This window comes from Bubalus kerabau, chromosome 17, assembly GCF_029407905.1.
Source record: "Bubalus kerabau isolate K-KA32 ecotype Philippines breed swamp buffalo chromosome 17, PCC_UOA_SB_1v2, whole genome shotgun sequence".
Lineage (NCBI taxonomy): Eukaryota > Metazoa > Chordata > Mammalia > Artiodactyla > Bovidae > Bubalus > Bubalus kerabau.
Window position 1 is genome coordinate 14119448 of NC_073640.1, and position 22864 is coordinate 14142311.

General features: G+C 53.7%; 1 protein-coding gene across 1 annotated transcript in view; it reads left to right on the top strand.

Moving 5' to 3' along the window:
* The first annotated feature begins 709 nt into the window (after positions 1–709).
* CRISPLD2 (cysteine rich secretory protein LCCL domain containing 2) overlaps positions 710–22864 on the top strand; it is a 68318-nt gene continuing 46163 nt past the window's right edge. The window contains exons 1-4 of the mRNA XM_055551317.1: positions 710–884; positions 17459–17773; positions 20625–20743; positions 22532–22664. Of these exons, the coding sequence (XP_055407292.1) occupies positions 17534–17773; positions 20625–20743; positions 22532–22664 (492 nt within the window). The 5' untranslated portion in view covers positions 710–884; positions 17459–17533. The remainder of the gene's footprint in view (positions 885–17458; positions 17774–20624; positions 20744–22531; positions 22665–22864) is intronic.

Here is a 22864-nt window from a genome sequence, read left to right on the forward strand (position 1 = left end):
CTAGGGACTTGGGGCACTCTCTTCTCCAAGCCTCAGCTGCCTGATCTGTGAAATGGGATCATTTCCATCTCAATGGATTCCTGTGAACCTACACTGAAATAATGACGATTAAGGATTAGCCTGGGCCTCAGCTTTACTGCGTTCATCCAGTAACATCTTCCTGTCTTCATTTGCACTTTGGGAATGTGTGTGTCTATGTGTATATGTGTGTCTGGATGGCAAGAGTGAAGTTTTCTATCCAGGTGTAGAGGATGGGGATAAATTTAGCAAGTGTATTCTACACCCTAGTTGATAGGGCCCACACAAGTCCCAAGGAGGTAGCTTCTCTTTTCCCATTTTCCAGTTTCCAGTTGAGGCGCACAGAAGTGGAATTTGGTAAATTTGCAAACCCCTGGTGGAAAGTGCTTGGCACCGCGCTGGGTGCACCGTTAATTTCTCAATGGAAACGCTATTTTTATGGTCATGATGAGGAAACTGAGCGCGTCCTCCTTTTCTCAAGCCGAGTTTTTAGGACGCGGGTGGTCCCGCCCTCCCTGCGATGCCCCGGACCCGAGGCGCCAGCGCCTCCCGGAGGCCGCCAGGCTCCTAAGTGGGGAGAGGCCGGGTGGGGCGGGGCCGGTGGGTGGGGTGGGGCGGGGCCGAAGGCGTGCAGGGGCTGGGCCAAGGCAGCGCGACCCTATTAGGGCCGCCAGGGGCGTGGCTCCTGGGTCCGGGCAGCCTACAAGAGGCGGCGCGTACGGTCCTCTGACCCACTGCATCCTTCGGCGGCCCGAGAGTTCCTCATCCCGCGACCTGCCCGCTGTGTCCGCTGTGCTTGCCCTGCTGTCGCCGCCACTCTGCGCAGGAGACGCCGGCGAGGAGGTGGTTGAGCCGGGCGGAGGGAGGTGAGTGTGCCTTAGATTCCTCTGTCTGCACCGTGCTCTCCACCCCCTCAATCTCCTAGGAGCTGGAATAACCAGAGCCGATGCCATTTCTTAGGGTTTACTGTGCGCAGGCAAGTTAGCTGTGCATGCCTTCTGCATTTCAGAACCATACTCGGAGGCATGCCCTTCTGCAGATGGAGAAACTGAGTCTCAGCGAGAGCAAGTTGTCTGAGACCTCACATACTAGAAGCTAGGGAGCCTGGGACTCAAAGCAGGTCTGACCGCAGAATCTTGCTCCCTGAGGCTGTGTGTACTCTTGCCTTCCCGGTGCAATTCGCCAGCATCTATTGCATCCCTGTGTACACTGCGGGCGTCAATAAGTGGAGAGCGTGTGGCAGGAGTTTGAATGTGTTCTGCCCACGTGTGGAGGCTACGGTGATCCTAGCGGCGTGTGTATTCTGCTGGGCAGTTTACAGAGCCACGCCCCTTTACGGTAGTGTTGGCGACAAACCTTCCAGGTAGTTTTCCTCTTCTATTTCAGAGGAAGGCATTGAAGGGTCAGGGAGGTGATGTGTCCGGGCAGAGCGGAGGCTGGGACCCAGTTCCGTCTGCCTCCAAAGCCCCATAAGGCTGTGGATGTGTCCGGGCGTGGCGCATGTCCAGTTTCTACAGGTTTGGGAAGAGTTCCCGGGTTTCTTCAGCTAGAGTAGATATCTGTATAAACTTCTGGTGGGGGGAACCGCTGGCAGCTGAGGGCTCAGCTCTGGGGTCTGGGAGATCTGCGACCCCCAGTGGAAGAGCCAGGGCCAGCCCCCTGGGCAGTGGAGACCCAGAGCCTCCCTCGAAAGGGCTGGGCTGGTGGACAGGCCAGCTGGCTAATGCCAGCTCACGGAAGTCCAGTTTGAACCGGGCATCTGTTGGCTGGAAGGTGAGTTACCGCTCTGGTCAAGGGGAGCAGCTGGGAATTGACAGATGCTTAGCTCACCTGCCAACCAAGAGCGGCTTGTGAGTTTCCACTTTGAGCCTTTGGGCTCCTTGCCCTGGCAGATTAGGGTGAGCCTGCCTTCCCCAGAAGGGTCAGGGCATCTAGGGTCTAGAACCTGACAGATGAGAGGCCAGGATGTGAAGGACAGGATGAAAGGCGTGCCCCCTTCTCCAAACAGATCCAGAGGGGAACTCTTGGGCCTATTTGTTCTGTGCGCTTGATGGCTGTGTGTGATGCTGTCACCTCAGGTCTATCTGTCTGCACTTAGCCTTCACATTCAAGGGCTGAGTCCTGCCTCCTTTAAGACACTTCTCTGTCCAATTGCTAACTCCACCTCTGAACCTGACCTTCAAACCTGAGGGATCATTTTGTTTGAGAGGGGCTCCAGGTAAAACACAGTTAGCAGAGTTGGGGCCAGCCCGTTCCGACGATGCAGTCAGGGAAGAGAATGAAGAGAGTGGTCTTGATTTTTACAGCCTCTTAAAAAATAGGAGTAGGAATAGTAATGATTGCGTTTGTAATCCTATCAGCAGCTGACATTCATCTGGCACTTACCGTGGGCCAGACATGCCTGGGGTTTTACATGGATGACCACTGACTTATTTGTGAGCTGGACTGTCCTCCTTCTTACGAGGAGGAAATTGAGGCTCCGAGTGATGAAGGCATGTACCCAACATGACATGGGCAGGGTTGGGGAGAGCTGCCATCCTAGCTGGGTCCTCCCTCAGATCCTGGAAAAAGATGCTGGTCCAATGACTGGCCACATGACTGTCAGCTCAGAGCTTGCTTCTGGGCAAGGCTTCTGCTGTGTGGGGTCTGAATTCCCCAGCCCTGATTAGGGGTGGGGCTGGAGAGGAGACACTGACATGGGGGCTTGGGATCCACTCTGCCGACAGGTACCTGCATCAGTAAGCAGGGGCCCTGCTGGGGAACCCAGAGCAATGCCAGCTGCTCCCACAGCCCTGCTTCTGGACTGCCAAGGGGAGCTGGCTGGATGGGGAGGGGCTGGAGCCTCAGGAGTGGAGCATGGGCCTCTGAAGAACCCCACACTTCATCTTTCCCTCAGCAACCCCACATCGGATACCTGGGTTTTTCTGTAGGTCGCATTTGAAAACCAGCTTTTAAAGGCAGGACTTCTGAATGCTGACCTCTTTGGCCTCATGGGAGCTGGAACATTTCTTTTCTCTGTCACCAGAGTAATTTACTATGTATGGGAGGTGCCTCTGTGTCTGCTTACTCCCGACCTAGGAAGACTCCCCCCCCTTTTTTTTTGCAGACTCACTGGTTTTTGATCAGTCCCAGATGTGCAAACCCAGAATCACTCAAAGGGGCTGATGGCTTGTCAAGAAAGGAAAATGGAACACAGGCATCATTTCATCTTCAGTTCACTGAGCTGACTACGATAGGGATCTGGAGCCCCTCACAAAGTCCTAAGGGGAGCACACTCCGTTCTGGAACAGGGAGGGACAGGCCGCTCTTGTTTTTTTTTTTTTCTTTCCCTTGGAAAAAAATGATTTTAGTATTGTAAAATACTAATAACATGAGATTTATCATTTTAAAGTACATAGTTTGGTGGCATCTAGTACATTAGCTGTGTTGTGAAACTATCAACGCTGTCTAATTCCAGGACATTTTCACCACTCTGAAAGGAAACCTTACAACCAGTATTAACAGTCACTCCCCATTCTGTCCTCCTCAGCCCCTGGCAACTGCTCATCTGCTTTCTGTCTCTCTGGATTTGCTTAATTCTGGACGTTTTGTGTAAAAGAAACCATCCGGTATGTGACTCTCCGTGTCTGGCGTCTCTCACTGAGCATGACGTGGTCAAGGTTCATTCATGTTGGAGCCTGTGTTAGTGCTGCGCCCTTTTTTGCGGCCGAATACTCTTCCACGGTACGGGCAGGACAGACCATCCTTGGTTGATCCTCTCATCCACTGCTGGAAGTTTGGGCCATTTCCCCTTGGGGCTGTTGCGCATAGTGCTGCTGTTGACATCTGTGTACACTTTTTTTTGTACACCCATTTTCAGTTGTTTTGGTTCTTCCCCTATGAGTAGAATAGGTGGGTCCCATGGTAACCTTATTTTTACCTTATTAAGGATCCTGTGTCCCTTGTTCTAGAGTTTCGTCTTGAAGAGGCATCAACTGAGATCATCTCCTTCCAGAAGGAATCAAGGCCCTCTGCCATGAGCATAGAGAATGGGGTGCCTGGGTGTTTTGGGGGAAGTGTTCACAGTATCTCCCCACCCCTCACCCTGGAGAGCAAGTGGCAGAGATTCCTGTCAGAGATGTTGTCCTGGGGAACATCTTGTACCCCAGGCTGTGCATTTGTGGGTACATGGTGATAGACAACCCCCCCACCCAAGATTGTGGGGACAGACAGTTTCTTGTGGTCCAGCCCCAGGGAAATTTATCTTCTCTGATTGCCCCAAGTGCTGCGTCAGCTTAGGAAAAAACCACAAATTCAGGGGAAAAAAGAAAAGTCCTAATGAGGATTATGCAACTTTTGGACCATCATTTTAAAAAAATATTATAAATTATGAAATCCCACATTTTCAGTCCAAGTTTCTGGATCATTTCCCACTGTGAGTGCAGAATGGTAAAATCCTGGAAGGAAAAGAATCCAGCTTCCATTTTGTTTGTAGTCAAGTGGTCCGAGAATGGACCCTTCCCTGACGTTCTTTTGGATTGAAAACTTCTGGATCTCTCTAGAACTAGGGACTGGCATCCAGCTGGCAACTGCTGTGGCTGATTTGATAAGATCCTAGAAGTTCTTTTACTGGTGGTTCAGTGGTAAAAGGAGACGCAGGAGACTTGGGTTCGATCCCTGTATTGAAAAGATCTCCTGGAAGAGAGCATGGCAACCCACTCCAGTATTCTTGCCTGGAGAATCCCATGGACAGAGGAGCCTGGTGGGCTACAGTCCACAGGGTCGCAAGGAGTCAGACAGGACTAAAGTGACTTAGCATGCACACACAGAAGTTGTTTTAGAGCAAAGAGGCAGTGTTCCTGGCAGGGAAGGTGACGGTGGGTGGGACGTTGAGGGGTATGCTGGGAGAGGAACCATGTTTGTGCAGAGGCCTGGAGGAGGGCTCCCCTGGTACCCTGAGAGTGACAGGAAGCTCATCTGTCTGGGGTCTAAGGGTCTGGAGGTCAGGCTCAGGGTGGAGGAGCCTGCCCTGTGATGGGGTCAGCTGTGCTGAATTTGGATCTCCTGCTCTGAGCTGCAGGGCACAGGGCAGTCATGGTGTGGCCTTCATCCCTGAGAGCAGGTCACGGTGGGATGTTTGGTGTCCCCCGCAGTGTGTGAAGCCCATCCCGGCCCATCCCCAAGGTGACTGAGCCTGTGTGCTGACCCAGCAGCAACCCACCCTTTACAAGATTGACCTCCCTTTACAACAAAAACAGAGCACCTTCTACAATGAGGCCTCTGGTCCTAGCTCTGCTCCATGTTCACCCAGGCTCATCTCACTCCTGCCTTCCGGTCACAGCAGGAGGGATCAGGTTCTCTGCACATGCTGATCATAGAAGGCCCCTCCTCCCCATTTTTTTTTTTTTTTTTTAATTTTTGGCTGCCCCGCACAGCATTTGGGCTTAGTTCTCAACCAGGGATCAGTCTGTGTTCCCTGCCTTGGAAGTTCAGAGTCTCAACCATTGGACCACCATGAAGTTCTGAAGGTTTCCTTTTTAACATAAATTTCTTTGAACTCCCAAAGCGAACCAACAAATAAAAATAAGAAATATGAACTAGAACAGGGAGATGGTAGGAAGGTGGGCAAAGCTTGGGGTAGCGGGTGTGCCAAGGGCTAGAGTTTGCGAAACACCGGACTAAGGTGCAGCATGGGGAGATTTGAGAGGCTGGTGCCACCTAGAGCAGCGGTTCTCAAAGTGAGGTCCCAGGGCCAGCAGTGGCACCCAGGGGAGCTGTCAGGATGCCGATTCTCAGCTCCACTGCAGACCTCCAAAAGCTCGGGGGGTGGGGCCGGCAATCTGTGCTTTAGCTCGACTTCCAGCACTTTCTGGTGCAGGCTCCAGGGTGGGACCCACTGCCCGGGAAAGCCTGGAAGACTTTCCCTGGGCAGGGGCCCAGAATGGGGTGGGCTGGGCGGCTGATTGGGGCGGACAGTTCTGTTTACAGGACCTGGTGTGAGCACAGAGAAGTCACGTGGCAGGGATGGAGCCAGTGGCTTGGGAGCTAGAATGACCTCTTCTGTCCAGAGTCGAGGCCCTGAGAGCAAGTTGCTGGCGTGTTCCTAGGCCTTTCTTCCGGGATGACGCCAGGTTTGCTGGCACCCATTGCTCTAGGGCTTGAGCAAGTGTCCTGAGGGTTCCAGCCTTTTCCTTCAGCTGCGTTTAGAGCCCGTGTGCCCAGGACCTTGTGAAGTCCGTCTGTTGGTGACCCCTAAGCGGCCCCTCTGAAAGAATGGGCTGTTTCCTCTCCAGCATTCAAAATACATCTGTGTGTCTGTACATGTCTGCTGCATCTCTCCATCCCGCCCCCAGCCGGCTCCCAACACAGCCAGTCTGTTCTCATGGGGGGAAGCACTGGCTGCTTTAAAAACACTGTTTATTCCCAGGAACCGTCAAGGCCGGGCTTCCCGGGGACTGAGATATTTTCAGCTTTGGCATCGCTGGACAAAGTGCCCTCTCAGACCAGGATGAACCGGGCCCTGTCTGGCAGAGTCGCTGTCTGGCCCAGCTGGGAGGCCCCGGCCGCACAGAGCTTGCTCTGGGCTCCAGCACCTTCAGGTTCACTTCGAAGGGCTGTCGGAGTCCAGGCCCCGGACTTGTCTCAGCGCTGATACTCAGGGAAGAAAACCCCAGAGGGTTTTCTCTTGCACAGTGCTCTTCTCCTGCTTCTGTGGAGGCATTCTTCCAACAGAAGCCAGAGCCTCTGTAACTCTTCTCTTAAACTTTTTATTAAAGTTCAACATGCTAGAGAAGGAAGCACATGCATTCATGCACAGGGGGATGGCGTTTTCTCCCAGTGCGCACGTGCAGGCTCGGGCCCCAAGGTGACAGAGCCTGACTCCCCCCAGGCCCCTCCCACAGCCCCACCCCTGAGGGGAACCATTTCTGTGCCTCTGTTGGGGTAGGTTGGTTTTGCCTGGTTTTGAACTTTACATCAAGGGCAGCATGGATGTTTCATCACTGGAGTCTGGCCTCTCCAGCTCAGCATTAGGTCTGTGAGCCCCATCTGCGGAGCTGCATCTGCCGGGTTCTCAGAGTGTAAATCAGACCCTGTCACCATTGGCTTCATCTGCTCTGCACCTGAAGTGTGCGCCCGTGCGTGTGCGCGCGCGCACACACACACACACTCACACTCACACAAACACACACCCCACCCCCCACTCCGCTTTGCATTTAGAGTAAAATCAACACTCTTTGTCAAGGCCCTCGGGGCCCCAGGCTGCCTGGCCCTGTTTGCCTCTGTGACCCCATTTCTCCCTGGTCACACTGCTCTGACCTTCTTGTCCAGGCCAAAGACAGTGACCATCTCAGAGCGTTCGTCCTTGCAGTTCCCGCTGCCTGGAGTTCACCCCAGCCAGAGTGGTCACTGCCCCTACCTCTGTCCACACTCACCGTCCGGTGTCCCAGGCTGTCTTCCTTCAGCCTCGGTATGGTCTCCTCTGCTTGCTGCGATGCCCGCCCCCCCACTGGGCCCCACTCCTGGGGACAGAGTCTTGCTCACTGCATACCCCAGGGACTCCCTGGCCACCTGAGGGCTTGCCCTGGGGATTTCTCCCGAGAGGCCACGTGCAGATTCCATAGTCTGGTGCTATATAGAATGCTTGAGTTCGGTTCAAGGCTGTGACTCATGCTTGCAGGTACCACCGGACACCAGTGAATCGTGCACTGCAGGTGGGAGGCTAGTCCCGGTGCTGCCGGCACCGTAGCCTGGAGCAGAGGTGTCTGGGATGGCTGGTTTCACTCTCAAGGAGCGGGAAAGAAACACTAATTGAACACCAGTGAGTCTTGGGACTCTGCCGCTGGGCTCCTTAGAACCACTATTTCCATAATTGGCAAATTCTCCCTCAGTCCTGGGAGAAACTCAGTACTTTGCTTTGCCCGGGAGGAACTGGAGACTCCGAGGGATTGAGGGACCTTCTGGGCAGCCCCAGGTCTACGTCATAGAGTCAGGATTCAAACCAGGTTTGACCCACTGTCCACAATTTTCTTTGATGTCTCCTGAGAGTCCTCGATTTCTTGTTTTTGGGAGCTGGAGGTTTCCTGCCATTTATCTAAAGCTTTCTGGGAGCATTGTTTCCAAGGAAACATCCACATGTCTGCAAGAAGGGGGCAAAGGGCCCCAGGCGTCATGTACTGGGTATTTGAAGAGTATATTAATTTATTATCCAGTCACTTTAAAGTGGCTTCTTATATATTATCTTGGCTTGCATTGAACAAACCTGTGTTTTTTTTTTTTCCTGCACAGAGTAGATTAAGTGAATGTTTGTTGAGTAAGTGTGCTCTTTTTGTTCAGAATTGTGTATGTTCTCTGCATAGTATTTAAAAAACTGAATGGGTTTTATATATTATATTCAGTTAAACATACCGAGTTGTTGCCCCATGTATCCCATAAGGACATATCTTTTGCTGAGGGGACAGGAGGAAAGAAGGTGCCCGTGGGGGTGGCCTTTTTTGTTAAGCCTAATGTCCATCTTTGTGGGGTTGGGGGCAGAGCAGTTGACAAGGAAGGGACAGTCCTCCATGGTCTTTCCCTAATTCTGTCGAGAAGGGTTTAAGGAAAACTGGCTCCCATGGAGGAGGGAGCTCCCCGCCCTCGGCGTGTCTGGTACTTACCCAGCCGCTCTTCCCAGCCCTGGGATCTGCCCGAGACAGGCTGGGGTGTCCCGCCCCCTTTCTCCCAGCCGCCACTTCATTCCTGGAATTTCTGGGTGGTTTGTGGGTCTGACTCTGCTCTGCCTTCAGCCTTGCTCACATTCTGAGTTCTCCTTTGTGCTCCTGAGGGAGCTTGGAGCCCTGATGCCCCTGCCTTTGGGGCTAGCTGTGGGGGCTCTTGCTGACATGGGGGTGCAAGTCAGAACTGCCCTGATATTTTGGAGGGCAAGGCAGGCAGGGAGTCAGAGCGTGGCAGGCTCCTTGCCGTTGTCCGCAGGCATTCTGCACAACTGTGAGCAAGTTGCTCGTCTGCGTTGAGCCTTAGTTTCCTCATCTGTAAAATAGGGATCATAGTCATAGTGACCCCAGCAGTCTGCAGAGAGGGTAAAAGACAAGATTCTGGGAGTAGAGGACCCAAAACAAGGTCAGCCACTTTGTCCTCACTCATCACGTGTTGGCTGGGTGATTGGTGAGAAATGTTTGTTGAGCAGTTAATACACCCCGAAGTTTCGGGTTGAGTAAGACCCAGTTGGCCAGTGCCGTGCTGGAGCTGGCTCATACCGGCTTGTGGGAGCTGATGGTTAAGTTTCCAGAAAAGCTATGGGCCAGTTCAGTCCCACCATCATTTTTTTTTTTATTGAAATATAGTTGATTCCCAGTGTCGTGTAAGTCTCAGGTGTACAATACAGCGATTCAGTTATACACGTGTGTGTGTGTCTATATGTGTGTGTGTGTGTGTGTGTGTGTGTGTGCACATGTGCGCCCAATTACTCAGTCATGTCCTACTCTTTATAATCCCTTGGACTGTAGCCCGCCAAGCTCCTCTGTCCATGGGATTCTCCAGGCAAGAATCCTGGAGTGGGTTGCCATGCCCTTCTCCAGGAGATCTTTCCCACCCAGGGATCTGTCTCCTGGGTCTGTGGCATTGGCAGATGGATTCTTTACCACTGTGCCACCTAGGAAGCCCTACATATACATATTTTCAGATTTTTGCTCTTATAGTTTATTATAAAACAATGGGTATAGTTCCCTGTACACACAACCACCATTATATGTTATATAAACTTACAATGAAATAAGTCTTACTTAAAATAAAAGTAGTAACTAGTCCAAACTTATTGCATCCTAATCTTTTACCCTGCTTCACTGTTCTCTCTGTTCTTGGGGTGGTTGCTGTCTACTCCATGTGTATGGTGGAAAAGTTGCATCACAGTGTGTTATCGTGGGACTCTTTCCAGAAACTCCACACTCAGTGACCCTACATCAATGGCTTGAAATTGCCGTGGTGGGGATATTTACACCAAGGGAATGGGTAGACACTACAGATTAGGGTGAGTATTTCAGGGTTTTCCAAATGTCCGTTACTAAACATTTGCCATTCTAGCACTGGTGCCAGCCCCTCGAGAAGCGCCAAGTCTAGCTGGCAAGGCAGCCAGCGTGAGCAGACTTGGGCAGGCTGCTGGCTCCTTGACACCCAGGGCTCAGCTGAGCCCTGGAAGGAGACCCAGCCTCAGGGCAGCAACGGCCACTGAGCCGGATAACTGTCATTGTGAATCCGGTTCCTGGCCAGCTGATCATATTCGTGTTGCAGACCCTGTCTGTTACATCTCGAGTCATCACTTCCCCAGAAAGCTGAGAGAAAGTGGCTAAGGCCCCAGGCATGTAGGGAACTGAAGCGTATTTCAGATTTAAGGGAGGCCTTTTTATTTTTTTTATCATCCCCACCAGCATTAGACATCTAATAGGAGTTGTAAAAATTAGATTTGTCTCCAAGAAGAGGCTTTGAAATAAGAGAGAATAGCCTTTTTAACTTCATTCACCATTATTAATCCCAGTCTTCCTCAGATCTCTCCAAACAATGGATCTGAGGAGCATTTAGCATCATTATTATTGTCATAGCCAATACGATTAGCCATTAACCACACAATGAACCCTGTAATGTTGTGACCCTGTAATTCCTTGTCCCACGGCTCATCCCTTGATCCCAGCCTGCCTCCTCCCCTCACAGGCAGATCAGTCTCTGTTCCACAGGAAGACTCAGTGGAGGAGTCAAAGGGTCACCACTTTCCGGAAACCTCCGGGAGCTGAATCACACCTGCAGACCTGTCGATCTTGTTCACCGATGAAGACGCCAACGGTGTTCTATAAATATTTACGAGGTGAATGTACAGACCTCCTCGTCCCGACGAGGTCAGACTTTGGTGATTCAGTGGTGAACAAGGTCTGGGGCCATGATTAAGCTGCGACCCCAAAGTTGAGTCCTAACCCACGGGCAGGAATTCATCCGCTGGGCCCCGGCGGGGGCGCAGCAGGTTGGGGTCACAGGCTGAGCCACGGGAACAGCGTGTGCAGGAGCAGAGAGCTTGGCACGGCCTCAGGGCTGCCGGCTGGTGGGTCCTATGAAGATTCATCTTTCTGGCAGACTTTCCTAAACACAGGCGAAAGCAGCCTGGGCAGAGTGACGCCTCCAGGTTCATCCACATTCTCTTTCTTCATTTTGCTCCTGAGAGTTGAGTTGAGTGGCAGGAGACCCTGAGGTGGATTGGGGGCATGTGAGGCTGTGGGTGCCCTTGACGTCCACAGACTCTTAGGTGGGGCGGAGGGTGATGGCAGAGCTTTGTGGCAGCAGCCAAGTGTACAAAGCCCTCCATGCTTCCAGGAAGTGGGATCTCAAGTCTTGGTTCCACCTCAGTCCAGCCCCGGACATCACTCATACCATGGAAGATCACCCGGGCTCAGTTTTGTTTTCCAGAAAATGGAGTGGAAAACAGCCAGAGTCCAAATGTATGCCTCAAGTTGGGGCGATGCTGCAGGAATCCGACCCCAGATTGAGTGGCTGTCGACCGAGGGGTTTGAAAGCTTTGTTGGTGTCTCCTCACCCCTGCCCCCCACCCCTGGTGCCCTTATCTTGTTTGTGGTCTCTCAAGCTGGGAGTTTCAACTGCTGCCAAGGAGACCTCTCCGAGACTGCATTTCTGTCAACTGTGCGGCATTCACTCGGGTGTTTGATGCTGTTGGTTGCAGGCCAGGGACAGAGAGTGGAGAGGGCTTCTCTGGAAACGAGGCCTGCATTTGGCTACCCTGGGAGAAGCAGGGGGCAAAAGAGCCAATGAGTGTTGGCCTCCATCTCCAGGCCCCAAAGGGAGCTCAGATAACCCGCTTGCCTGAAGTGTGAGCCCCTCGGGATGTCAGGAGGGCTGGAGGGTTGCAGAGAGAGTCAGAGCGGGCGTCATATTTGAGTCAGAGGCAGATGGAGGCTGGGTGGGTGCTAGGCTCGGTGACAGGGCACGTCGTGGTGCAACGTCACCATGACGTAAATGTTTCACTCCCCTGGGGATGACACATGGGTGCCTTCTTCTTGACAGAGTCACTGGCTGACCTGGAGTGGGGGTGGGGCCTGTCTCCGCTGAGCCCAGCCATCTGCTCAGGAAGCAGGGAAGGGCGGGGAGGGTCACAGTGTGAGCTGGGTTGTTTTCGGGGGTCCTGCCCCTGTGTGGGTGGTGATGGGAAATCCCCAGGGAAGCTCACCCCGGGGAAGGCGTGGTGGCACTGAGGAGGGGGCTCAGAGGCCAGACAGAGCTGCGTTCCAGCCCCAGGTTTTCTGCTTGCAGTTGTGTGACCTTGGGTGGGTTCCCAAAGACCCAGGGGCCTTAGTCTCCTCATCTGTTAGATGGGAGCAGTAGAACACAAACCCCTGGATCATCAGGAGGGTGGAGTGAGAAATGCAGCCACGGGCATGCGGTGGGTCTCCCTCCCGGTAAGCCCCCACTGGCCTCCCTGGTAGGAGCCTGTACTTGTCATTGGAAAGCCCCAGGTGGCAGTGTGTGGGTCTCTGTTGGAAAACTTAGAAAAAAATGTATTTTATTGAAGTATAGTTGGTTTACAATGTTGTGTTTATTTCTGTTGTACAGCAAAGTGACTCAGTTATGCATATGCTGCTGCTGCTGCTGCGTCGCTTCAGTTGTGTCCGACTCTGTGCGACCCCGTAGACGGCAGCCCACCAGGCTCCGCCATCCCTGGGATTCTCCAGGCAAGAACACTGGAGTGGGTTGCCATTTCTTTCTCCAATGCATGAAAGTGAAAAGTGAAAGTGAAATCGCTCAGTCGTGTCCAACTCTTAACGACCCCATGGTCTGCAGCCTACCAGGCTCCTCCATCCATGGGATTCTCCAGGCAAGAGTACTGGAGTGGGGTGCCATTGTATATATTCTTTTTCATATTCTTTTCCATTCTGGGTTTATCACAGGATGTTGACTCCCTGTGCTCTGCTGGAGGACCTTGTTGTTGATCCATTCTGTAGATAGTTTGTTTCTGCTAACCCCAGCCTCCTGCTCTGTCCCTCCCCCACACCGATCCCCCTTGGCAACCACAAGTCTGCTCTTATGTCTGTGAGTCAGTTTCTTTTAAATTATAGATGGAAAGGGGGCTGAAGTGCTTTGTGCGTAAGTTCTGATCGAGCTGTTTGGGCAGCAGAAGTTGAATAGTCTTCCCAGACCAGGGGGCTGGCGGGGCCTGGCGAAGTCTCCTCGGCCGATGGCCTTGTGCTGAGACACAGCACCAGTCGCCTCTGCCCAGGTTCCAGCTGCAATCTCAGTCTTGGCTGCCCGATTTGCCTCTCTGTTCCCCCCTCACCCCCTTCCATACAGCCACCAGTGGGATGTTTAGAACCTAATTCTCATTTACTATCTGATGCTTGTATTAATATTAGTCTGCTAGGGCTGCCAGGACCAAACATCCCAGACCGATCAGTTCAAACAACAGAAATTCATTCTTTCACCCTCATGGAGGCTGGAAGTCCAAGATCAAGGTGCTGGCAGGGCTGGTGTCTTTCAGGCATTGCTCCTCGGTGTGTAGACAGTGGTCCCCTCCCTGTATCTCACACGCTCATCCCTCTGTGCGTGCCTGTATCCTAATCCCTCCTTCTTACAAGGACACCAGCCATACTGGAGCAGGGCCCACTCGTATGATCTCATTTTAACTTAATCACCTCTTCTAAGACCCTGTATGCAAACCCAGCCATGGTCTGAGGAGCTGGGGTTGGGACTCCAATGACGGAATTTGCAGAAGGCATAGCTCAGTCCACGATTCTGTGTTTCCCTCTGTATGCCAGCCCTGTGCCGTGGTCTGGAATAAAGTTGTGGGACACCAGGCCTGTTACTGCTACAGCTTTGCTTGAATCTTCCATGTTCTCCTTGGCCCAGACTTAGAAGCCATCAGGATCCAAGCATTGCCCCCTCCCCAGCATGGCCCCCCAGCCCCCCAGCCTGCCCCTCCCCATCCCCGCCCCAAGCTGCAGACACGCCAGGCCACTTTCAGACCCAACAGTCCTACCCGACATGATGCTATGAATGGCCCAACCCAAGACAAGTCGGCATGTCTGTGCCAGCGACTGTCTCGAGGTGGAGGAACCACTTGGAGAAATGCCTCTTTTCACTTGTGTTTCTCCCAAGGGGAAGGTTTGACTAAACCCCGTGGTTCTCCCAACTTTGAAGCTCCACCCGAGGCTTCATCAGCTCCCTCCTGAACCTTGGAGAGAAGGCCCCATCTGTGGGCCATGGACCGTGTGAGGCCGTTGAATGTTCAGAGTGAAGGCAGCTCACCAAGTCTTCTGGAATAAGGTCGCCCTTGTTGAGGAGAACATGCCAGGAGGGTGCACTTGGAACCAGCGGTGGTTTCATTGTCCTTTCATGCTTTAGCATTTTGCTTTCTTCTAGTCATTAATATTTTTTAAAAATTTGAAGTAGACAAGTCCAAAGGATAGAGGGCACTCACCAGTGAGGTCCGGCCCCCAAGGACGCCCTGCTCTGGCTACCGCATCACAGCTCACTCACCTGGTCCACCTTGCATGAACAGAGCTTACCACATGTGCTTGAGATTTTAAAGCAGAAACAATATATTAAAGATAAAGATGAGTCCCCTCATATTCTCATTCCTGGTTCAATTTCCCTCCTAGAGTCAACCACCACCATGAACTGGTTTCACTGTACCAACACGTGCACACACACCATATGATACATGTACAAACACATATAATACATGTCTGTGTAATATACACATACATATATATGCATGTCCACCTATAATATCCACAAACTTGTCCAAAATACAGTTTATATGCCTTAAAATGTACATAAATAGTACCATTAGCATAATATTCTACAACTTTCTTAGCCCAACATTGGATTAGAGCTTTGTTGCTGCTGACAATCCCAGAACTCCAGGTCTTTCTTTTACCTGCTTTATAATATTCCGCCCACACTGACCCACAGTTATTTTACCCTTCCCCCTACTGAGAGTTATTTGAATTGCACCCATTGGTAATTTAAACCAAACCCAGGTTTTGGTCCAGTTGAGTCATGTAAACAATTCCTGTTTCATGCCTTTTGGGGTGCCCTGCCCCTCAGGATGCTGAAGCACAGAGTAAAGCAAATTGGATGTTTCTCTGACGACCGAGTGGTCATTTTATGATGTCAGTCTTGCTCCCGCTTTGTCCCAAATCTTAACCCAGTGTCAGTAGTTTTTGGCATCCTTTTCAGCCTGGCCTCTGCAGCTGGGAAATGGTCATATATGGTGGTGTGACTAAGCGGGGAGGCGGCAGGGACCCTGGGAGCGTCTGCGTTACTGGCTTGATTCCCACGGGGCGAGTGAGCACACAGAAGCCCTCCCGTGGTCCCTGCAGCTCTGCTCCAGAGGGAACTCCTCGGCAGAGAGGCCACGGAGCTGGGCCTCCGCCTGGATGTCGGCTGCTTTTATCTGAAGCATAAGCCTGGTCAGGACCCTGGAGAGTTTCCAGGGATGGAGATGGGAACTGCCACGTTCCCATTGCTCCAGGCTCTGTGCTCGGCCTCTCAGGTGCCCTGGGCAAGCCCCAGAGGATCCCTGCCTTCCGCTGCCATCTTGCACCCCCACGCCAACGCAACCAGTGAAACCCTGGCTGTTGCTCACGTGGGAGATGACAGGGAGGCCTCCTGGGGTTCTGGGTGGGCCAGCCTCCAGGCTGCCTCCCTCCCTGCTCACCCAGGGGTCTCTGGAGCCCTCCCTCCAGCTCTCCGTGCTGTCTTCAGCCAGACCTATCCCACTGGTCAGGGATTGGGGGCTTCCCTGCCCGTCTCCCCAGCCTAACTGGGAGCCCCTTGAGGCCAGGGACAGTGCCTTGTTGTCCTCCTCTCCCAGTGTGCAGCACAAAATAGGTGCCAATAAAGGTCACTGGGTAACTGACTGACTCTCCCTGGGGGTGAAACAGAGGCGAGAGGGTGAACAAACAAGGGTGAACAACAAGCCCTGTCCTGTCTTCTTGGACCAGACAACAAGCCATCAGGAGGACCACACTTCGTGACCTGTAGTGTGACCCCTGGCCCCCCAGGGTGAGAGGAACCAGGGCAGCATGGTGGAAAACCCCAGGCTCTCAGGGACATCACACCTGGGTTTGAGTCTTACCAGTAAGCAGCCTTGGGATCAACTCTCTGAACCTCAGCCTCCCCATCTGTAAAGTGGTTGCAAGGGCACACCTACCTCCTAGGTTGTCATGAGGGCTGGAGATGACATGGATGAGGCGACTGGCCCCCGCAGAGGCTCAGGAAGGGCTCTGGGAAGGAGCACAGGCACAGCGGAAACTCAACCTAATAAATTATCTTCGGGCCAGGGAATTTTAGAATTAGTAAGTGTGTTCCAAGACTAAGACAGCTTTTCCTAAGATGCCTGCCAAGGAAGAAAGGTTAGTGAGAGGCGGTGTTTGGGAAAAGGGCCCAGAGCCCAAAGGCAAGGATGGATCATGAAGATCCTTGACGGGTCATAAAATGACAGCGTCAGGCACTGTGGATCTCAGAGGGGGTGAATCCCAACTGATGTGACCACGAGGCGTGCACCACGGCCCCTGGCCTGGCACGTGTCAGGAGCTAGGGTTCCAGAAACACTCCTTGGGAAGCACAGCCCCAAGAGGGGCTGGGAGGTCCGAAAGTCTTCCATCCCTTCCTTGACCCCGCTGATGTAGCTGTTGGGTGCTAATCACCCATATGAACCATTCACTCAGCAGCCAAGGGGGTCACACCCGGCAGTGCCTGTAACGGGCCCACTGTCAGACAGAAGCTGGCTGAGGGAGGCTGCGCGCTGGACTGTTTGGGGGGTTTCCAGGCAGGGGACAAGGTGAGAGTGGGTACACAGGTGCCCCTGGGAGGCCCGTCTCTTTCTCTGAGGATCAAGCCAGCAGAGCATGTGGCTGGGCCCTGGGAGGCTATGTTGTAGGGTGTGATGGTTATACACCCCGTGGAAGGGCCGTGACAGGAGGAGCCTGTGCGGGGATGGGTCTGGGGGTGCCTGACGGCCAGTTTGGGAACTGAGTCCTACTTCACAGGGAACTAGGAAGTTTGCTACCCCTGTTGGTTCACGGCACATCCTTTGCTGACGTGAAATGGCTTTAGCACTCTCTTTTGGGGGCAGGAGATGGAGTTTAATTCAGGCCATAGACTCACTGGAGCCTGAATGAGTCCAGATGCTGACTCAGAGTGAGGAAAAGGAGGCGCCACGAGAAGCTGAGTCTGGGAGAGACCGAGCCAGGATGTCCATGTGGCATCAGGCCGCTTGCCGTGCTGGAGGCCGTTGGCTTAAATCCCAGCTCCACCACTTCCTGCCTGCTGGACCTTGCTAGTGTAGCTTCTGTGAGCCTCAGTCTCCACATCTGCACAGTGGGGAGAGAGGGGTGCCCGGTCCACTCTCTGCCGTGGTGGGTTTGGCACTGACGGACTTCTCTGGCCGCCCTCTGCTTCCTTTCAGAGCACGAGATCGCCCAGCTCTGCCTCAGGCGCCCAGGCCACCCATCACTCCTGCCCTCGCTGCTGGCGTGGAGCCATGAGCTGTGTCCTGACTGGCGTCGTGCCCTTGGGGCTGGTGCTGCTGTTCTGCGGAGCCCAAGGCTTTTTCCTGCCTAATGTCACACAGTTAGAGAAGCTGCTCAGCAAATACCAGGGGGACCAGCCCCACTCGCGGACGCGGAGGGCCATCTCCAGGGTGGACCGGGAGGAGATCCTCGCACTTCACAACAAGCTGCGGGGCCAGGTGTCGCCGCCCGCCTCCAACATGGAGTACATGGTGAGCCCCGGGCCCGGGGCGGGGGGCGGGGCCCAGGCCCCAGGGCTCCTGGCCAGAGAGGCTCCCCTGGCTGCACCTCTCTGAGCTCAGCCCCAGCTCTGTGCCCTCGGCTCTCCCCCCAGGCCCTCCTGGAGCGGGGGCGGTGAGGGTCACGGGCTGGGCTCTGGCCTCAGTGTCTCCTTCGCTGGGCTGGGCCTTAGTGCTCATTTGGTAGCTGGCGGGCACGCCCATCGCGTGCCCAGCACAGACGCTCAGCCCTGGGGCTGTGCTGGTGCCATGGCCTCCGTGCAGCGTGGTCTCCACCCCACTCTCCAGGTGCTCCCTCTGTCCAAACAGTGAGGGGCAGCTGAGTCTGTGAGCAGTGGGGTGTTCTGGGAGGAGGAGGCCGAAAAGGGATGGTGGAGGGTCCCCTGTAAATCAAGAGAAGCCCCAGCACTTAGGAACAGAAGGAGCGACCAGCTCCAGGTGCCCGTCCCCAGCCCCACCCTCGCTCACGTGTCTCCATGTCCGGTTTTCTCGGCCCCATGAAGTGGGCACCGTGGTTCCCCCCAGCTTTACAGACTGGCCCGGGATCACACAGCTGGCAGAGGCAGAGGTGGATTCCGACCTGGGTCTGGCTGAATCCAGGACCCACACTCTCGTTCGCCTGTCCATGCTCAGTCTGAACTCTACCCCACCCTGCTGCCCCGCTAGGTACCCGGGGCTCTTTCTCCAGCTGTTTCCATCTTCCCTGCCCATGCTGTTCTCGCCTTGATTAGCGGGGCAGCCTCAGCCCTGGAGGGGGACTCACCTCCCATCTTGCCCTCTGAATCCTGGCATCATGTTGTAATTCCTCAATCTTTATTCTTCCAGCCTTTCTCCTGGCAGGAGCCTCGAGGGCCCTCTGTGCTTCTTGCCTGGCACCCGAGGCCTCCTGTCAGGAGCCCTGGTCTGTCTGGTTAGCTTGTTTCCCTTCCTCCTCTGTGGCCAGAGAGGTCTCAGGGTGCTGTGCATACAGCCCCCTCTGCACCCCAGGCATCTGCACCCTGTCACTCCTGTATCCAGCTCCGTGCAGCCCAGGCCCTGGCCCCTCTCCTTCCTCTGGACTCAGCTGCCGCTCTCTGTGTTGATCATGCTCTGACCTTGGTCACCCTCATGGTCGGGCACCTGCCCGTGTGGCTGTGGGCCCCTAGGCATTGCTGTGCCTGATGAGGTGGCCCGTCACCAGGGATGAGTGGATGCCCGCCTGGGAAGAGCCTGAGAAAGGCTGTCCCCTAGGGACTCCTTATGAAATCATTTCTTTTTTTCCCCTCAAGAAAATAGTCCAGGGGTTTGTTCTGAAGGGGCTGTGCTAATTTTAGGAGGCAGAGTGGGCACCCTTTCAAAATGTTAGTGTGCAGGGCAGCCATGCAGAGCTCTTTAGGGTTAAAGATGGAGAGAATTAGGGTAGGTTTCTTTTTAGGCTCCTCCTGCCCCCTGCCAGGATCCTCGCCTGCCAACATGCATCCACCCAATAACAGGCGGCACTGACTGGAAGAGAGTGTCTCAGATCCATGGCTTCCTGCTCAGCCCCGCTTCCTGGGGCTTTGAGCCACAGCCCTCTGAAACAGGCTCATCCCAAGAGGTGGACTATAAAACCCCATGGAGTTAAGACATCCTGTTTTGAGGTTTTACGAGTGGACAGGCTCTGGAGCCAGCCTGTCTGGGTTTAGAACTTGCCCCTTGATGTTCAGGAGTGCAGTTATCTTGGCCAGAAGGAGACGCAGGACTGGAGATGGGGGCAAGGGGTGGCTCTATGCTGGGGTCCCATGGTTGGTGAACCAGTCTCCTGGAACGTCCCAGGGCCCTCCCCATGCAGGCTGTCAGTGAGCACCTATTGTGCGCGGGGCTGGGCCTCCTGCCTGCCTGGTGACTCTGGGAGGGGGCGGGGCAGCCGCTGGCTCACAGCCTGAGGGCGCTGGGCATCAGTTTCTCGAAAGAGAGAAGTGGTCTCCCTCACTTGGTTCACCGTTTTCTCTTCTGGGGAGTTATGTATGGGCCCTGTGCTGGCTGGGAGGGGAGCAGGTGGCAGATTCTTTGTCCTGCAGGTGGCAGGGTGGGCTTTGCCGGAGGGGAGCAGGACTGGGTGAGTTGAAGGCATTTCTTGCTACTTAGAAAAAAAAAATCTATATGTACGTGTGTGTATATATATATATATATAGGGTTATATGTAGGCTTCCCAGGTGGCACTGGAGGTAAAGAACCTGCCTGTCAATGCAGGAGATATAAGAGATGTGAGTTTGATCCCTGGGTCAGGAAGATCTCCCGGAGGAGGACATGGCAACCCATTCCATTATTCTTGCCTGGAAAATCCCCATGGACAGAGGAGCCTGGCGGGCTATAGCCCATAGGGTCACAAAGAGTTGGACATAACTGAAGCAATTTAACACATGTGTGTATAAAGAAATATATATGTATATATAAAATGGTAAAATATACATAATATAAAACTTACCATTTCAACAATTTTAAAACGCACTGTTCAGTGGCATCAGGTACCTTCACACCATTGTACAGCCATGACCACCATACATCTCCAGGCTATTCATCCTCCTGTTTCACATATGAGGAGACTGAGGCTGAGAGGAGGGACTTGCCAGGGTTCCCAACAAGTTACAGGACGAGCAGGAGCTCTGAGCATCCAGGCTCCTCCAGGTTCTTTGCTGACCAGAGACCATCGAAATGCTCTAGGAGTCCTTGAGTCCAGTGTCGCAGAAGCTGAGCCTGCTCCTTAGGGTCGTCCTGGGGCCCGAGCTGGGGGCGTCTGTGCGGTTTGAGTTCTTCCACACACTCCTGACCCTACCTCCTGGTGCCCGTTTCTCGTCCCCTGCAGACCTGGGATGAAGAGCTGGAGAAGTCGGCAGTGGCCTGGGCCCAGGAATGCATCTGGGAGCATGGGCCCACCAGCCTGCTGGTGTCCATCGGGCAGAACCTGGCTGTGCACTGGGGCAGGTGAGAGCCGCCGTGGCCCCCTACTTGTGACCTGGGGTCTCTCTCACACTGCCCGACCTCTGAGCATCTGTTAAATGTCACCCACCGACCTTCGCCCAGGTCAACTGGGCCGGTTTCCTTAGAGGAAGCGGGGAAGATGTCTTCTGACTGATTAAGACTCGCTGACCATGTGCAAGGCACACGAGTTCTATGAGTAGAGGCCCAGGAATTGCTAGGGTTCCAGGGTCTGCTTCCATTTTGCCCCATTCATTGAAAAATTGATATGGATTGGACAGAACCCCTGAAAACACAGGGCAAGGTTTGCTGGCCTTCAGACGTACCATATCCAGTTTGTGAGCTCGGATTTTAACGGGACCCCAAGCCCCTGCACTCTGCTTTAGCCAGGGTTGTTCTGGGCAGGACCTGGGCAAGGGGTCATCCCGGGGCTAGAGGCTTGACTGCGTGGAGGCATAGCAACCCGGTGTTGTTTTCCGTTTTCATCCAGTCAGCCTTGTGACAGCATCACCAGGAAGCGTCTAGGAGGAGCCCAGCCCGCAGGCCTGCTGACCTGGTCAGCTCTTTCTGTGTTTCTGCGCTCCTGGGCTGCATCTGGCCGACATATTTTCGCATAGCTGTAACTGTGGCCAGGACAGCTATTGATTTTTTTTTCCTTCTCATACGACATCAAACAGTGTTTAGTACGTACTTGTCATGGTTATCACATTTTAAAGGCTGCCTGTGAGCCATCAGGTTGACAGACCAGAATTTAGGCATTCCATTCTCGTAGTTGGGTTTTGTTTTTTTCTTTTTCCCTTTTGGCTCATTTGAATGATTTCATTAGGAAAACTCTGAGGAGTAGGATTGATGGGTCCATGGCAAAAAGGCTGTTCCCTTTCTGTATCAATATTGCTGACTCACTTTCCAGAGGAGCCCCTCATCTGAAAGCCCCTCAGCAGCTGAGTGTTTTCTTTCTAAAACTGGCCCAGCCTGGCAGCAAGCTTGTGGGACATGGATAGATGGGTGGTGGGTGCCCTGTGGCCCTGGAGCTCTGTCGCTGCCTGTGTGTCCTTCTCTGAGCTGGCCCCAAGCAGAGAGGCTCTTTCCCTGGCCAGGGCACTGACGCCACCATTACCTGAGTCCTGACGGTAATCATTACAAGACCGCTGACTGCCCTGCTCCCCACGGTGCCCTCAGAAGTGCCCAGTTCCCCCCGCATCTGTTCTGCCTATTCAAACCACTTTGTCTACACTTGCTGGTGACAGCAGCCGGGGCTTGCATCTGGCTTATTTTCTTTCCCAGTGCCAGCCTGGGGCTGAAGAGAGGGCCAACGGTCACCAACAAGAGGTGGGGAGGGTCTTCCAAGTGCTGGCGGCGAGGGAGGGCTCAGGTGATAGGATCCCAAATGGGAGCTTGGAGCAAGGTTTGCCCCCCTTCGGTCTTTTCTTATGCAGTAGTATCTGTGAAACACGGGATTCAGGGGCTGCATGTATTTCCCCAAATGTATATAAAAAATACATAATTATTAGTATAAAAAAGGATTCACTAGGGCCAGATACATGTTTCCCATACACACAGGTGGTGTCTGGGTCACCCAGGCATACTCCTGGACTCTGAAGGAGGCCAATTCAGGTTTTAAGCACTTCTAACAGGTGCCAGGTGGGATGTGGGGCTGTTGGCCTGAAGGAGCGCGCCCCCACCGCGTCCCCCGCCCCAGCTCCACCGTGGGTGGTGGTGCTGCCAGAAGGCGTCTCTGTTGTGTGCAGTGGTGGCCAGAACTTAACAAGCTGATCTGTTCCTCTGTCCCTGCAGGCATCGTTCCCCTGGCTCCCATGTGCAGTCCTGGTATGATGAGGTGAAGGACTACACCTACCCCTACCCCCACGAATGCAACCCTTGGTGTCCGGAGAGGTGCTCTGGGCCCATGTGCACCCACTACACCCAGGTAAGGCTAGAAGATCAGGTGTGGCCTCAGCCTGGCACCCCCCAGAGCTGTGGGGCTCTCCCCCAATCAGAGGACCTCTGTTCTATCATTGCCTTAATTTTTTCCCTTTAATTCAGTCCTACTCAAAGTATAACAGGTGGGTTGAGCTGTTTGTGGCTGGTTCACAAATATGGAAGCTGAGAATGAGCACTAGAAACTTC